Source organism: Chiloscyllium punctatum, chromosome 38 (assembly GCF_047496795.1).
Source record: "Chiloscyllium punctatum isolate Juve2018m chromosome 38, sChiPun1.3, whole genome shotgun sequence".
NCBI classification, from domain to species: Eukaryota; Metazoa; Chordata; class Chondrichthyes; order Orectolobiformes; family Hemiscylliidae; genus Chiloscyllium; species Chiloscyllium punctatum.
Window position 1 is genome coordinate 40,727,062 of NC_092776.1, and position 18,347 is coordinate 40,745,408.

The 18,347-nt window shown below is 40.6% G+C and overlaps 1 protein-coding gene across 1 annotated transcript in view; it reads right to left on the reverse strand.

Moving 5' to 3' along the window:
* The window catches only part of cfap46 (cilia and flagella associated protein 46), a 219,984-nt gene that overhangs the window by 183,383 nt on the left and 18,254 nt on the right, over positions 1 to 18,347 (reverse strand). The window contains exons 5-10 of the mRNA XM_072557677.1: positions 16,684 to 16,848; positions 15,670 to 15,793; positions 13,672 to 13,766; positions 10,768 to 10,929; positions 5,345 to 5,444; positions 291 to 389 (exon numbers count right to left, since the gene is read on the reverse strand). Of these exons, the coding sequence (XP_072413778.1) occupies positions 291 to 389; positions 5,345 to 5,444; positions 10,768 to 10,929; positions 13,672 to 13,766; positions 15,670 to 15,793; positions 16,684 to 16,848 (745 nt within the window). The remainder of the gene's footprint in view (positions 1 to 290; positions 390 to 5,344; positions 5,445 to 10,767; positions 10,930 to 13,671; positions 13,767 to 15,669; positions 15,794 to 16,683; positions 16,849 to 18,347) is intronic.

Genomic DNA, 18,347 nt, shown 5'->3' on the forward strand with positions numbered 1-18,347 from the left:
ATCAACAAATAGCTGATATCCAAAGACCAATGAACGTCCAACCAATAATTAACAGTCTAGGAATGTTTCTAATATCACGCATCAAAGCACCTGGACTTCAAATTTTTTCTTTCAAAACTGATAAGTAATTGGTTTTATTCTATTTTGTAGAAAATAGCATATTTCACAACCAGCACCTTTAATCATTAAATCATCCTAAAACTACAATAAGTAACGGATACAATGATCCACTTTCACAATGAACGTTGCAGGACAATCAGAGCCAAAAGAAACTGAGTAAACAACCATACTTTTACAAAGCCTTTGGTGCATTTCTCTGACTTCGCTCCAAGTTTCAGTACTGAGAGTTCTGATTCCACACATTCAACTTCCATTGCTGTTCCTTTATCCTGCACAACAAAATTAATAACAGTCATGCATCACATTATAAAACTGAAATTACGTTACATAAAACTCATTGATGTTAACGTGTTATTTTAAATTCTTTTGACTCCTATCCTCACAAAGATATTTACCTTCGACTATAAACCAATTAATAGTTTAATAAAATTGTATTAATATACAAGTTACTCACTTTGAATGTTGGATTCCCTTAGAAAATTTAAATATGACTTTCCTTATTGATATAAGGAATCCTTCCAAAGATTAAATCAACCACTCAATAGAGAGAAACAAGACAAAGAAGAGGTGACTTGCTCACATTACTGAAGGAGAAACAATCTTAGCTGAAGGATGTGGAGGCAAAGCGGAAATAGGTGACCACCTGGCAATTATACAAGACCAGATAAAAGGATCCCCTGAGTGATTCTTCCTTTACAACAAGTATTTAGTTCTGAACACTGGTGAAGTTAATGATCCCCCTCTAGGTAATGCAGCCAGAGTAAGTCCACTGCAACATAGATGTCTCAGTTGTGTTTTGATATTTTTTCCAGTTCCCCTCACCATTCTTCCAAGTAACTCTCCTGTTTGCTTTCTTTTTCTTCAAGACTCTGTGAATGTTTCCACTATGTCCAAGCTATAGTAAGCTTCCAATTATACTATCCCTCACAAAATTAAATTGAGCTTCTGTCTCCGCGTAGAATATAAGTGAGGCTTATGAAATAAGCATTTTCTCTGCTTAAAATCCAGGCCTAAATAACTGGTGTCTACTTTGATTATGATTTGGCTATACTTTAGCAAACTGCATTTGGCAAGTCTAAGTTGCAACTCTGCTCTTACTAAGCACTCAGATAAATTAAAATGGGAGAATTTCCTTAAACTCCACCCATCTCCACAACAATGTTGCATATTCTGGGGTAACCTTGATTTATTAAGCACAAACTGACTTTATGTAGTACAGGGTAAAAACAATAACTGCAGATCCTGGACACCAGATTCTCGATTAGTGGTGCTGGAAGAGCACAGCAGTTCAGGCAGCATCTGAGAAGCAGTAAAATCGACGTTTCGGACAAAAGCCCTTCATCAGGAATAAAGGCAGAGAGCCTGAAACATGGAGAGGTAAGCTAGAGGAGAGTGGGGGTGGGGAGAAAGTAGCAGAGAGTATAATAGTGAGTGGGGGAGGGGATGAAGGTTGGGGGTGGCGGGAGGGTGGAGTGGATAGGTGGAAAAGAAGATAGGCAGGTAGGACAAGTCATGGGGACAGTGCTGAGCTGGAAGTTTGGAACTAGGGTGAGGTGGGGGAAGGGGAAATGAGGAAACTGTTGAAGTCCACATTGATGCCCTGGGTTGGTGTTTCGAGGCAGAAGATGAGGCATTCTTCCTCCAGGCGGCTGGTGGTGAGGGAGTGGCGGTGAAGGAGGCCCAGGACCTCCATGTCCTCGGCAGAGTGGGAGGGGGAGTTGAAATATTGGGCCACAGGGCGGTGTGGTTGATTGGTGGGGGTGTACCGGAGATGTTCCCTAAAGGGGTCTGCTAGGAGGCGTCCAGTCTCCCTAATGTAGAGGAGACCGCATTGGGAGCAACGGATACAATAAATGATATTAGCGGATGTGCAGGTAAAATTTTGATGGATGTGGAAGGCTCCTTTAGGGTCTTGGATGGAGGTGAGGGAGGAGGTGTGGGCGCAGGTTTTACAGTTCCTGCATTGGCAGGGGAAGGTGCCAGGATGGGACAGTGGGTTGTAGGGGGGCGTGGACCTGACCAGGGAGTCACGGAGGGAACAGTCTTTGTGGAAGGCGGAAAGGGGTGCGGAGGGAAATATATCCCTGGTGGTGGGGTCTTTTTGGAGGTGGCAGAAATGTCGGCGGATGATTTGGTTTATACAAAGGTTGGTAGGGTGGAAGGTGAGCACCAGGGGCGTTCTGTCCTTGTTACGTTTTGAGGGGTGGGGTCTGAGGGCGGAGGTGCGGGATGTGGATGAAATGCATTGGAGAGCATCTTTAACCACATGGGAAGGGAAATTGCAGTCTCTAAAGAAGGAGACCATCTGGTGTGTTCAAAACGTGTTCACCCCTCAAAACGTGCTCTTCCAGCACCATTAATCCAGAATTTATGTAGTACAGGCAAGTGCTAAGTGATGTTAAAAGCAATGATTGCAGATGCTGGAAACCAGATTCTGGAGTAGTGGTGCTGGAAGAGCACAGCAGTTCAGGCAGCATCCAAAGAGCTTCGAAATCGACATTTCGGGCAAAAGCCCTTCATCAGGGCTAAGTGATGTTAGCTGACGACAAACTTGGTTTTCCTAATGGAAAATATAGTTGCACATTTAGTACTGAGTTGAATAGTGTCAAATTCGTTAAAATAAAAGTATCTCAAGTTCAAGATACTATATGCAAAAAGCAAACAGAAAGCAACAGAAATCAAACAATGAATTCTGGAAGTTTGTGACAAACAACACGTGTGGTGTTTTCCTCAATTTACTGGTGAGTTTGCATGTTAATAGAGAGTAGAGTTGCTATCATGCACTTGTTTTTTTCCAGCAATTCTGACGAAATATTTCAAACAGGCAGAAGGAAAAGCTCAGATTAAGTATGGCCCCGCAGAAACTGTTAACTTCTAAATCATTTAAATTTGCAGTAACTGACTTAAAAGAAAAGTATAAAGTTTTAAGACTATTAATGCAGCACACAAATTAAAATCATTATTGTGGGAGATTAGAAATGTTTTTGCAGATGGGTGAGGGGAGTGTAGTGGGGGGAAGGGAAGGGGCACATTATACAAACAGTCATGGAATTCTTGTAGCATGTAGCATGCAGCATACTTAAGGCTAAGACTTTAATGAATATAGAGAGTCTTTTAAAGAAAATAGTTTTAAGCTAGGAAATAACTTTAAAGGGTTGTAGCTGACCACAAAAAGAAGCAGCAAGGGCATTTCACAATAAAGCTTATAATATGATAAGAGAAACTGGAATAAAGAATAAGCTGTAACAAACAAGGAACAAAGAATGCAGACAAGGACAGCAGGATGGCAAGATAAGAAAACAACTTTGGGCGGCATGGTGGTATAGTGTTAGCACTGCTACCTTACAGTGCCAGAGACCCGGGTTCAATTCCCGCCTCAGGCGACTGACTGTGTGGAGTTTGCACATTCTCCCCGTGTCTGCGTGGGTTTCCTCCCACAGTCCAAAGATGTGCAGGTCAGGTGAATTGGCCAGGGTAAAATTGCCCATACTGTTCGGTAATTGTCAGACATTTAAGAAAGCAGTTGAAGACACACAATAAAAATATATCCCAGTGAAGGAAGAATCTAGGAAGTGGTTGAAACAACCATAGTTAAATAAGAAAGATATACTGAATATGAAATTGAAAGAAAAAATATACCATATGGAAAGATGTTTGATAGGTCAGAAAGTTGGGAACAATTTGACCCAAAAAAAAGATTCAAAATAAACAAAGATAGTAAACTTGTATGTAATGTAAAACAAACAATGAGAGCTTCTTTAAGTATAGAAAAAAAGAGAAAGGCCAAAATGAATACATGTTTCTTAAAGAATGAGGCAGGGAAATAATAATGGGAAACCAGGAAATGGCAGAAGAGTTGAATAAATATGTTACATCAGTCTTCATCGTAGAAGACACAAATAGCATTCGAAAAATTCTAAATAATCAAATGGTCAAAATGCATGGAGATATTTTTATCATTAGAAAAAAAGTATGAGGGAAAGGGTGCATTCTAAGATTTTAAAAGAAATAACTATACAGAGAACAGATGGATAGATAGTAATCTTTCAACAATACTCAAAATCTGCAAGAGTGCTAGAGGATTGGAAAACTGACACGAAAAGGATGCAATAGCAGAGCATTTAGAAATAACCTAAAATTCATAAACCTATAATCAAACAGAGTTAGTGTGGCTTCATGAAGTGGAAACCATTCCTGAAAAATGTGTTCAAATTCTTTGTGGAAATAACAGCAAGAAAAAGGACAACCCGTAGAAGGATTTCTGAATGGCTTTGCTAAGGTTCAGCAATTAGGCTACTTACTAAGATAAGACTCTATGGTGTTGGAGATAGAATACTAAGGACAGAGTTTGGATAATGGGGGTATTTTAAGGATGTGCTACAGGTAGTGGACTACTAATGGGATATGAGCAGGGGCTATAATTAAATACAATGGAGATGAATGATGTGGATGAAGGAAGGGAGTGTATTACTGTCAAGTTTGCAGACGGCACAAAAATAGATGGGAAGACAAGTAGTGAAGATGACACAAGAGTCTACAAAGAATATAGACAGTTTAAGTAAGTTGGTCAAGATTTAGCAGATGGAAGATAATGTGGGAAAATGTGAGATTTTCACTTTGACACAAAAGTAGAAGAGCTGAATATCATTTAAATGGAAAAAGACTGCAGAAAGCTGCTAAGACTTTGCCCACTTACTTAACCTCTCTCTGCCTCTGTAAACTCTGCGTCATGATCAATAATTGCCTCCCCTCCCATTTTAATGTCATAGAATCTCTGCAATTCTTTACAACAGAGAGCTATAGAGGTTGAGTAACTAAATACATTCAAGACTGAGATAGACAGATTTTGTAATCAGTCAGGGAATCAAGAATTATAAGGAAAAATAAAGTAAGTGGAGTTAATGATTAGATCAGCCATGACCTCAATGAATGGCACGGCAGACTCAAGTTTCCAAACTGATATCCAGCAGTTAGCTCCACTTCAGTGATTCCTTCTTCTAGCCTTGCCATGGAACACTTTCCGGTGACCTCATTGACCACTTGGGATGGGTTTTAACTTTTGACCTTGCCATCAATGTCAACATGCCATGAATGAATTTTTAAAATTCTCATCATGGTGGAAACACTAAACTAGTCACATTTCTGTTTTCATATAACTTATAGTCTAAAATTAATCTTAATGTCAAGTTTTGATTGATATACATACATAGGCATTGCTACTTACGATTCGCTCCGCTTTCAGGAGATCATTAACACAGTTTGATGCCAGTTCAGTATCCTTTGCCTCTAAGGCGAGGTGGGTTACATCCAATAGCAAAGAAAGCCTAGACACAACGACAGTAAGTTGAATGCAATGTTAGTCATAACAGACTATTCAAAACGTTACACAGCATAGCAATCTAACTTCATCTAACAAATCTGAATGCAATGTATACTTTAAACATTGTTATGGTTTGATTTCTATCATGAAAATAGGTACCAACAATTTCTAAGGGTTTAGATTTATCCTGTTCCAAAACTTTGAGAAAAAACAGAACACAGCTGTAATAATAGTCAAATTATGAATGTGAGCGTGCCTGGATTTTGCTTTCATTCTTGTCACTTTGAGAGGAAATGTTTCAAAAGTTGTATTTCATTCCCCATAGTTTAGGGTGCCATGATGATGTCTTGCATCAAATATTAATTTCTGATTTTCATCGTCTGGAGTCACATTTCAGAGTTTAAAAGAAAAAAACCCAGCTTCAACTGGAAAAGGACATTTCATTGAAACAAAGGGACACTGACCAGTATTAAAATTGCTGTCAAGTTGTATCATTTTAGGCACTTGCTATTTCATGGAGATGGGCTACTAATGAGGACTAACAGGGATAATACATTCTTGAAAAGGTGTAAACAGCCTCCTTCCTCCCTTACCAAAAATGAAGATTCAAAGTGCACAACAGTATTTTACTTTGTAATATCATTATGAGCCAATGAGAAATGTGACTATCAATGTGAGCTAACCCAAGCTGTCTTTTTGGAGTAGACCGTGGATTTTTGTACTTCGAGCAAATAGTTAGAGAGAAGTGATATAAGTGAAGCTTTGTATGTGTACTTTAACTTGGACTTAAAACTTGTAACAGAGTGAAATAACTACAGAGGCCAGTATCCCGCCACCAAATCACTCTTTATTTACTTGTACACAATACACTGACAGTAGCCAGCCAGCTCGAAGTCAAACCCCTGGCCTGAGGAGATTCTAATTCCCTTGTTTATATATATTTTTTCTTTTTTTATGATGCGTGTGAGACACAGTGAAAGAAACAGTTCTGCAGGCTTTGAACATGCCTGCGGGGATCCCCCGTTTATTTTGGTCAGCCAGGACTTCCTGATTGGCCCGGGTTAACAACCCCAAACAAGGATCTCGTAGTCATCAAAGTCCACCTGCTTCCAATCACTAGATCCCTCCCGCCATGCCCGACTCCAGGAATGTAGGCCTATCGTCTTTCTCTTGTAGCTTTTCCTGTAACGTTTTCGCCCCAGGTCCGGTTCCACTGACTCAGACTCTGATTCGAGTGAGTACCAGACTGTAGCCCGTCTCTTGTGTACGGGGCGTCTCAGGAGGGTTTCCTTCTCTTCTTCCAGAGGCAATGGTATCAAGGCTGCATCCATCTCGGACTCTCTCATTGCCTGGACACCTGACAGAGAGGGAGAACCTACAATTTCTCACAGGCCTTCTGGCTGTTCTGAGGGGCAAGGTATGTTTTGCTTCTGCCCAGTGTGGAAGGTAACAGTTTTCAGGTGATCCACACATTTGTTCAGGACTGTATCACCGAACTAAACATTGTAAGCCACGGCACCCGACCTTCCACCAACTTTACCTCGTGCCCATCCAAAGCCATTTCCATGGTTCCAAAACCAAACTTCAGCCCCCAAATTAAATTGTCTCTCTTACTTAGAGGCAGCATGTCACCCGCTTTGACGTTCCTGCTGTTGTCTGGGAATAACAGGTTTAACCCGGTGAGGAGTCTTCTCCCCATGAGGAACTCACTGGAGCTATCCCTGTTAATGCGTGTGGGGTGGACCTATAATTGAACATGAACCGAGACAGTTTGGTATTGAGTGAAGCTGGGGGCTACTTCTTTATGCCTGCCTTCAATATTTGGACTGCTCTTTCCGTCAGACCATTGGATGATGAATGGTATGGAGCTGTCCTTATGTGCTGAATGCCATTCAACTTTAAGAAATACACAAAATCCCTGCTAATGAATGATGTCCCATTGTTTGTGAGCAATATTTCTGGGAGACCATGTATTGTGAATGATGCTCACAGCTTCTCAATTGTTATCCTGAGTTTGCATTGCTGACAACCTTTTCCATCAATTCATTGATCAAGAACATACTAATTGGGCAATGTTTAGCCTGATGGAGTTGGTACTGCTTTTTTGTACAAAGGACATACCTGGACAATTTTTCACACAAGGTCATTGCTGGACAATTTTCCACATTGTCAGGTAAATGCTGTACTGGAGCAGCTAAGCTAGGGGAGCCAATCTAGGACAAAGATGAGGAGGAATTCCTTCTCTCCTAGGGTTGCGAGTCTTTGGAACTCCTTCCCACAGACAGCTGTTGGAACAGAGTCCTTGTGCACACTTAAGGCTGAGACGAATAAATTCTTGATCAGTTGAGGAAACAAAGGTTCCAGGTAAGGGCAGGAAAGTGGGCATGGGGAATCACAGATCAGCCATGATCCTATAGAATGGCAGAACTGGTTCGAGGAGCCAACAACCTACTCCTGTTTGTATTTCTTATGGTCTTACCTCATTTGAGAGGATAAGTTGTTAATAGTTTTGCTAGTACATTGTCTGGGCAATAACCTGCTGGAAATAGCAATTGGATTTCTCCATTTGGGTCCCACCTACTGCTTTCTAAGGCCTTTGAAGTAGTTGTAACTATGCAGAAATCTGGTACCTATTATCAGCAATGGTGAACAAGAAACGACCAGGGTTAAAGTAAAAAATAATCTTTTTTTAGGGAAAGGATTCGCTTCTCTTTACTTGATCTGGCGTAAAGTTGGTTTTTTTAATTTGTTCATGGGATGCTATTTATTGCTGATCCTAAGTTCCTTTCAAGGTCTGATACATGCAATAGGTTAGTTACCTCATAAATGCCCTCCGAACCTGCCTAGCAAGCCACTCTGTTGTAACAACTACAGGATAGCTGATGAAGAATAAAATTAGAAAAGACCACCCAGCATCAACCTAAAAACAAACTCTGTCAACCACGTGCAGCTCTCCTTACTACAATTGGAAACATAATAAAATTGGAAAAGCTTTCCACAGACCTGACCACCAACCGACTGGCACAGTCACCCTCACAGAACCAAACCTGAGAGCTGACGGCCCAGATTTCTCACCAGCTTTCAGTTTCCTTGTTTTGTGACACTGCCACTGGTGGACAGGGTTTGTTAATTGTGATTTGATTAATTTGTAAATTTGATAATTGAGGGGCCTTTCAAAAAAGAGCTGGGTTATTTTCATTCCCTCTCTGTTTTCCCTATTTTACATTGTCACATTGTAATTTGTTGCTTGTTAATTGATGGATGACACAACTTGATGGCGATTTTACGGGAATTAAAAAAAGGACTGGATTCTTCTCTTTTTGACTTTTGTTGCTGTTACCACTAATGGGCAGTGCTTGTAACATATTAATTGGGTGGTTGTTTAGATAGAAATAGTGTGCAGGGATGTGGGGAAAAGGCGAGCAATTGATGCTAAGTATTAGAACCCAGTACTGGGCTGACAAATTGGCTGAATGGCTTCTTTGCCATTCAAAGCCTGAAAAAGGGGGTGCTCAGCCCACGATGTCATTCACAAGTTTGAGGTGGCTCCGGTCAGCAGTAGCCTCCTGTCAGAGCTTAGTCCTGTGTGAGCATACTTGACCCTGTGGTCTAGGGCCTACTCCATAAACCAGCAGCACCACCCCTCCCCCTAACCTAAGCCAACTCACGGAAATTCCCTCTGTGTCCTTCCACGTGGCATGGAGGAGATTCCTGTAAGGGTTGCTACTGCACACCCTGTGTTGCTTCACCTCCATCTGCTGCCCAAACATACCCTCAGAAATCCTTCCTCCTGCCAGGCAGGTGCCACTAGAGGGCAATCTATGCAAGGATTCCTCCCATTTTCCATCAGGGATCGCAGGTGAAGGGTGTTTCATACAGGAGTCCTGCAGGATTCTAGGCCAACTGACTCTTGTGGTGCTGTGGAGTCTGTGCACCGTACATGTTTGCTTTTTGAGAGCTTGTTCTTTGTGTTGCATTTCAGGCCCATGTACCTGGTCTTTGGGCACCCGATATGGGGACAGCATGGGCAGGTCGGAGGATCTTTTTGTGGGCCTGCTCCTGGGCCCTCCTGGGCTTACCTTAAGTAGACATCAAGAAATCCAGGCAGTGGGCCACGCAGGGGTGGGCCTGACTGCCTGCAACCATGTGTCCTTGGAGAACGAGCTCACAATATCCACTACCATTGGAGCTTTTTGGGATATGAGTAACGTAGGGATTTTTGTTATGTGCTTACTTTTCTCCTTCAAAAGAGCTGGGTTCTTCCCTATTGTGTGGGCTTATCTTCCACACAGGGATAGGATCCAGAAGAGAAGGATGGATACTGGCATTTGCGTTATAGGTTTATCATAAATCCCTTGCAAAACTCTGAATCTTTTGCTGCCTTATTAAACAGATGGAGATCAGCCTGCAAAACAAACTGCTTCAAATCAAGGATTAAATGAGGTACAAAGAAAGTGGCTGTGTATTTAGGGAGCTATGACAGATCCTTCACAGTTGACACTGGCTGCAGCTCGCAGATCTTTCAGAACACAGAAAATTTTGTGTTTCATTGACAAGTTTGGCACAGAAATGAAAACAAAGGAGAATGTTCTGACACTAAAACTGCTTTGCTCCTCCTTAAAAGTCAGTTGTAAATAAATATTGAACTTTTTAAAAAAAGAGCAGGGATATTTTTGCTTGATTTAAATGCCTGAACCCAAATTGTAGGTACTTCATAATCAAACTATTCAGACAAGTTACAACTCGAACCTTCTGACCCTGAGGTAGGGACATTACCACTGCACACAAGCGCCGTCTTGAACCAAAATTATATTCTGACACTCAGTACACATCCCATGAGTAACAGTTCTGGTTTTATTTAATTATATTAAGGAGTACTAAAACAAATACATAATATTCTTAGAAAATTACCTTTGTTTTAGAGAACATGTTGAACTTAATGGGCCTCTTGCATCAGAAAAATAATAAATACATTATAACTACTATGCTTACGTATTAACATATTTTTAAACAAAATGGTTATATTTGTCTCTAAAAAATGTGATATAACTAACTCCCCTCCAATGCCGGACAGACTATCAAACAGTATTGTAATTTCAATACAATACCCATGTTGCTGAATACTGTCTCCTACTGTTCTTATTTTCAGCTCTGCAAATGAAAGGGGTTAATTGCAAGCAACCATTCATTTTTTTTGTCCATATGGTTCTGATAAGGTTTTGCACGGACTTTAACATAAAAACATACAGCATTATTAGGGAAAGGGAAGAATGTTTTCGTGAGGTGGAATAAAACAATGGATTTCAATTTAAATTTACCGAACATACCTTTCACTCTCGGTCAGCTGTGCAGATTTTGCAGGGGATTGTAGTCCAGTTGCCCGATCTGAACTTGCCAATGTACTTGTTGTTTTAGTAGAGGCTAAAAGCTGATAGATATGACTTAACTGAGCTGAGAGGTCCTTTGGAGTTTCTTTGGCTTCAAGTTGACTGAAAGGGTCAAAATTACAGCCTTAGATAATTTTAAAGCAAGGAATTGTAATATCTTCCAAAATGTGCAAGTCTTTCTTTATTATGTCTCTGCAAACTGTGAAAATGTTCCAAATCCTTTAATTGTCCAGCGCAATCTGTAAGCTGTGCACCGTACCTTCTAAGGTGACAACATCTTTGGATGTGCAGAGAAAACCAAGCAAGCGTAATATGTCAAATGAATTGTAGGATCCATAAAGTGCTTGATCTGCATAGATTTCCGACCTTCATCTTAAAATTTTGTGACAACATAGAGGGCAGATGGACAGGAATTACGCAGAGTGGGTTCAAAGTTATAGATTGGGAAGTCTGACCTACATCTACTCCCAACATGCGCACGTCCAGTTTTAACAATGTCAGGGCACGGCAGATAACTAACCTCTTCTCCAGGTGCAGATATTCAATCAAATATTGAAGCTACCTATTTTAAGTTTTATGTTTATTTCAGGAAGAACACAAGCAGGTCAGATTTCCCGGGACCAAAAACAGAAATTGCTGGAAAAGCTCAGCAGGTCTGGCAGCGACAATGGAGAGCAATCAGAGTTAATGTTTCAGGTCAAGTGACCTTTCCCAAAACTGATGGTAGTGAAGAAAATGTTGGTTTCATGCAGAAGATATGGTGGCAGAGGGGTAAGGAATAAATGATAGGTGGGGTTAGAGCCCAAAGAAAGAGAGAACAGTTGGACTGATAAAGGTATCAATAACAATCTGGCTAAGAGAGTGAATAGCTACGAATGGGGTCTGTTAGTGTCTAATAATAGGTAGTGTGTAAAGGCAGATTATGTGATAACAAGGCTTAGCTTTGAAGGTTGAGGTAAGGACATGGGAGACTTCTTTTTCTAAAAGTGGACAGCATGGTGGCCCAGAGGTTAGCACCAAGGTCCCAGGTTCAATCCCAACCTTGGGCAACTGTCTGAGTGGAGTTTGCACATTTTCCTTGTGTCTGCGTGGGTTTTCTCTGGGTGCTCCGGTTTCCTCTCACAATCCAAAGAAGTGCAGGTTAGGTGAATTGGCCGTGCTAAATTGTCCAGTGTTAGGTGCGTTAGTCAGAGGGGGGTGGGTTACTCTTCGAAGGGTTGGTGTGGACTTGTTGGGCCAAAGGGCCTGCTTCCACACTGTAGGGAATCAAATCTAATTTCAAAGCCCTACTGCCCTCAACCAATATTGAGTGCAGAAGGTTGCAGGGTCACCAAGCACCTCATTTCCTGCTGTTCTTCCAGCTTGCACTGAGCTTTGCTGGAGCACTGCAGCAAGATCGAGACAGAGACGTTGGCCAGGGAAGTGGATGGTGTGTTGAAGTGGCAGGCAACTGGAAGCTCAGGGATAATAGATGTGGAGCTGGAAAAGTACAACAGGTCAGACAGCATCTGAGAAGCAGGAACATCAACGTTTCAGACCGAAGCCCTTCATCAGGACTTCTGACAAAGGGTTTCGGCCTGAAATCTTGACGTTCCTGTTCATCGAATGCTGGCTGACCTGCTGTACTTTTCCAGTTCCACATCTATTGACTCTGGCTTCCAGCATCTGCAGTCCTTACTGTCCCCAAGTAACTGGAAGCTCAGGGTCTTTTTCGCAGGCAGAAGATGGGTGTTTTGAGATGCAGTCACCCAGTCTATGCTTTGCTTCCTCAATGTAGAAGGGACCACATTGTGAGCACCAAATGTAGCAAACTAGATTGTATGAAGTGCAGGTTTCCCACGCCTGAGGAAACCCAACAACTGAAGCATAGCAGTATTAACTGAATCAAATTGGCATATATCTTTTCAGTTCTGCTTGTGGGCCAGGAGTGCATCCCATGACACCAAATCCATGAAGCTGAGAAAGTCAATCTCCCTACAGTCAGATCCCCATAGTTGTATGATTCCCACTCAATAATCCCTCTAGGGACCACTACGCCCATGTCCACCCCGAACCAAATATTCCCAATATCACGAATACCAATAATTTCTCGGTGCAAACCCTTCCTGTCCACCCCAAAACTCAGCAATCTCTCCAGGTCACTGGCTGGTCTGCTTGAACCCACAATTTTGCCAGGATATGTGCGTTATCCTCCACTCTCCCCAACACACAGTTCTGAGCATAAAAGACCCATAAACCTTAATACTTTGCTGCAGCCCACTAGTAAACACTAACCAAATATGAAAATCCATCTTTTAGGATTTATTATTTAGATTTCTTACAGTGTGGAAACAGGCCCTTCGGCCCAACAAGTCCACACCGACCCACCGCCCGCCCAGACCCATTCCTCTACACCTAACACTACGGGCAATTTAGCATGGTCAATTCATCTAACCTGCACATTTTTGGATTGTGGGAGGAAACCAGAGCACCCGGAGGAAACCCACGCAGACACGGGAGAATGTGCAAACTCCACACAGACAGTCGCCTGAGGCAGGAATTGAACCCAGGTCTCTGGCACTGTGAGACAGCAGTGCTAACCACTGTGCCACCATGCCGCCCTGGCACCGTGAGGCAGCAGTGCTAACCACCGAGGCAAGTGTTTTTGTCATATGTCATTTCAAAGCTTCATGTCTTCACTTTGGACAGTCCAGTACATAATGATACTCAGAGCAGGATGTCCCAGTCCTGGGATGATCGTGTGGGAGGAAGTGGAGAAAGGTATTGGGGTGGAGAAAGATTGAACGACATGGGGAGGGACATTACACTGCAATTGAAAAATACTGACCCAAGCCAGATACTTACGATTTCAATTTCTGAATTCTGTAAATGGCTGTCAATTTGGTGGAGCCTTTGATCTCTTTAGACACTTTCATATAATCCACAAGCTTATGATACACCTGAAGGACATTGATTCCATGCTTAAAATGTATTCTCAAAAGTATTGAATAAAAGAGTAAAATACTTAGCCCAGGTCTTCCAGAATCATAGAATTTTATGGCTCAGAAACAGCCCATTCAACCCATCATGTCTGTACTGGGTTTCGAAAGAACTACCGAGCTAGTCCCATTCTCCAGCTCTACCTCCATAGCCCCCTAATTTCACCACTTTGAAATATCTACCCAGCTCCCATTTGAAATATTCTATGGAATCTACCTCCACCACTCTCTCAGGCAGCACATTCCAAATCTGTGTAAAAAAAGATTTTCTTCAACTCATTTCTAACTCTCTTGCTTACAATTTTAAAATTGTGACCCCCTAGTTACTAACATACCAATCAGTGGAAACAGAATATCCTTCTTTACCCTGTTGAAATTATTCGCAATTTTGAACACCTCCATAAATTCACATCAATTTTCTCTGCTCCAAGGAGAATAAACCCAATTTCTCTAAGCTTCCCTTGTATCTAAGATCTCTCATTCCTGGTACCATTCTAGTAAATCTCCTTTGCAGCCTCTCCCAGGCTTTAACATCCTTCCTTAAATATAGTGTCCAGAACTGAGTATAATACTCCAAATTATTTGTGGAGAGGCAGCATCACCTACTTGCTTTTATTCTCTATGCCTCTATTTATAAACCCAAGAATCCTACAAGCTTTCTTAACAATTGTTTTAACTCGGCTGGTCACCTTCAGAGAATAATGCATATGAATGCCAAGGTCCCTATGCTCCTGTACACCCCTCAAAGTTGTACACTAAATGAAGTCTCACACTAAATGAAGAAGTCACATCCCTGGAAACCTGGAATCACTGTCTCTGTCCTGCTTATATTCTGGCCATTCTTGTGTGATCCTTAACAGAAACAGAATTGTCTGGTTGGGATCAGGCTGACTCGATGCAGTTTGCAATGCAGAGTGATGCCAACAGCATAGGGGTTCAATTCCCTTACTGGCTGAGGTCATCATGAAGAGCCCAGCTTCTCAACCTCACCCCTCACCTGAGGCATGGTGACCCTCAGGTTAAATTCACCTCCTTCATCTCGCTCTAATGAGAAACTAGTCTGTAGTCATTTGGAAATATGTGACTGCTTCATTTCACTAAAACCTGTTTAGTCCACATCAAACCCATACATAAAGTAAAAGATTTTGACTCCTACAACAATTTTATTGTACACAATATCTGACTACTGGAAAGAGCCAATATTTGAATACTCATCAGAGTAACTGAAATTCGTTTCCAAGATTACTTAAATTGCTTTCAGAAGCAATCAATTGATAGGGCAAGACAATTCACCATTCCATATTCTGACTAGCCTCAAAAGTGAGTAAACTTTAACTGATCTCAAAGTTCAGTTTCCTCAGCAAACAATTAAACTTAAATTTAATTAGCAGAAAAGACTTATTCAACATTCACTGCATGATACTTCTGTCCTAATAAATTTACTAAAAATTTAACATGATAATTTGTATCAAAAGAAATAAAAGAATGGTATTTCATGATGATTTTTCCCCTGAATTTTGAGAGGCAACTCAATTTAAATAAAAACATACAGTTCTATGCAAGCAGTTTGTGCTTTTTTTGCAATTAAGGACCATATGTATTTGCTCCACTATCATGACAATAAAGTAAAGTAAAACAATCCTGGTTACACCTAAATATAATCTTCAGTTACTTTGGCTGGAATTCCCATCCCAGAAGATAGGTGATGGAGAAAGAGGGTGAGCGAGAGGGGTGGTATAGGGAAGCTAATTATTCTGTAATTACCGATATTTTTATTACTGAGTAATTTTTATTACTGAGCTGTTCAGCTGAATCACAGTCTAAAATGTGTACTTTTTAAAAAATGTCTAGTAAAATATTTTACCTGTATAGAAAATATCTTCTTATACATGTGTGGAACATAATTTTGAATATATTCCGCTGTACTGTAGGCAAACATTGTCGCATCCTTGATCATTCTAGCATCCAAATAACATTCAACGAGAGCACTGAGAAAATTAGAGATTTAAAAATTTGAAAACAAAACTGTAGTACTTTATGGTTTAAAAATATTTTAAATTCCATTTGAGATGACATCAATGAAGCTCACACAGAATGGGAACTGACTGTGGTTGTCTCCAACTCAATACCACAGGGTGGCGCTTTGGTTTGTAGGTCGTAGTAAGATAAAGATTAAATAAAACTAATTCTGTACATTGAACCTTGAAAGATATTTGAGGTTAAGGCCAGACAAATACTACAGTGAATCTGTTATGCTCATAATTGTACAAGCCAGTACTGCCATATACAACCAATATTATGCAGATCCCTATCCTTCCAGATACCGGTGAGCCAAATTTTTCAATTAAGACCAACCGTACAAAAACACTGCCTCACCTTGGAAAGTACTGCCAAAAATGTAGTAATGAATCTAACAGAGATGCTCAATCAAAAGGGGCATAAGCCATATTGTCCTATAACCCTCCTGCAATATGGATGAAACACAGGTCATTCCCCAGTTGTACCAAAGGGCAGAACTACCGCAAGTGCAGCTAAAGTCTATCTCTGCCCAGATAATGGATATTTAACAACACTGTATACTGCAATTAATCAAATAACATTTCTTAATGACTTTCATAATTATTTATTAACACTCAATAATCAAAAAATTGTTTGGAAGTTTTTCTTCAGTAACACTAAAAAGTAAGCATTTTGTACTATATACTATTACTCCTTTATATTAAATAATATAACACATTTGTATTATTTGTAGTGTTATAAATATTGATGTTGGACCACAAAATTATAATTCCTACAATGCTACATTTTTGATTGATAGTAGCATACTGGGTTAAATATAAGATTTAATAATTAAATAATAAAATAATAAGTAGCTTACATCCTTAATTCAGCCGTCCATTCATAGTCCAAATCTTTAATAGCCTGCAATCCTTTTATAACTTCATGGAGGCTTACGACCACATGGCCACAGAAACCAGGTTTTATAAATGGTCTTACCATCCTCCAGTACAGAACTGATGCATTATAAACCAAGAAGTGGTATCTGCAAAGTAAGATTTTTAATTAGTTTAAGGCTCACTTTGAAAACATGACCCATTGTTTAGGATCGAGTATCTACCAAATGGGAGCATGTTAGCTTTGCATGCTTTGTCGAGCTTTGTATTGCTATTTATTCTTTTAAATTCAGTCACACAAATAAGCAATTGGACAAGAAAATGGTGATTTAGTATCACGTAACAAGCTTATTTTTAGGTAATAATTCAAGTTGCATTGATAATCACTCAAGGACAGGAAGTTTCCAAGCTTAAACAATGCTATGTTAAAATTTAGGTAGTCAAATATTACATATTCCAGTTGTATTTCGCTGAGATATTAAAGATCAAATGTGCTTAAAGTGAGAAATAAGTGTTTAAGAAAGCAACTAATCATTTGGAAGATCCTGAAACACCACAAATTTAAAAAGCTGCAATTGTCCAATAGTTCATATGTTAACAGTGTTCCTCAATGCAGGAAGAAGTGATGCATCCCAAATTACCCATGGATTAATTGTGCTTGTGTCATTCACTTCAAGTGGGCCTGAAGTAACACAGACCGGAATAACAGTGCAATGTGATCAGGCTTTCTTACGAGTTCCTTAACAAATTTGGAGGTTGTGCCATAGTTACACTTAAAGAATCAAACCACACAGAAAATTACATAGACACTGCTATCATTATCCCCACCCAAAGGGGAAGGAAACTTTTTTTTTTAAATACTTAGAAATGAACTCACCTGACCCTCACTTTGAGATATTTAAGTTAAGGTAGACCAGTACCAGAAGGGCTGAATGGTAAGGAATCTTTGCCCTTTTTCAGGCTTCAGACAATTCACTACATCTGATATTGAGACAGCTGAAGGAACAGGTTATTGCAAAGAAAGTGGGCCCAACAACAGAATTGAAGACATGAGCTCCAGAAGCTTTGTGCATAGGAAGTCATGTCGCACTTTTCTGAAGAAGTGATAAAGAAGATTGATCAAGGCAGAGTGGTGAATGTTCTCGATATGGATTTCAGTAAGGCATTCTATTAGCAAGGTTAGATCACATGGAATCCAGGGGGAGCTAGCCATTAAGATACAAAATTGACTTGGAGGTGGTAGACAAATGATGGCGGCGGAGTGTTGTTTTCTGGACTAGAGGCCTGTGTCTAGCAGTGTGCTGCAAGGATCAGTGCTGAGTCCACTGCATTTTGTCATTTATATAAATGATTTGGATGTCAAAAAACAAAGAACAAAGAAAATTACAGAACAGGAACAGGTCCTTCGGGCCTCCAAGCCTGTGCCAATCTAGATCCTCTATCTAAACCTGCCACCAATTTTCTAAGGTTCTGTATCCATCTGCTTCATGCCCATTCACCTATCTGTCTAGATACATCTTAAATGATGCTATCATACCCACCTCTACCACCTCTGCTGGCAAAGCATTCCAGGCACCCACCATCCTCTGCGTAAAGAGCTTTCCATGCACATCTACCTTAAACTTTCCCCCTGTCACCTTGAACTCGT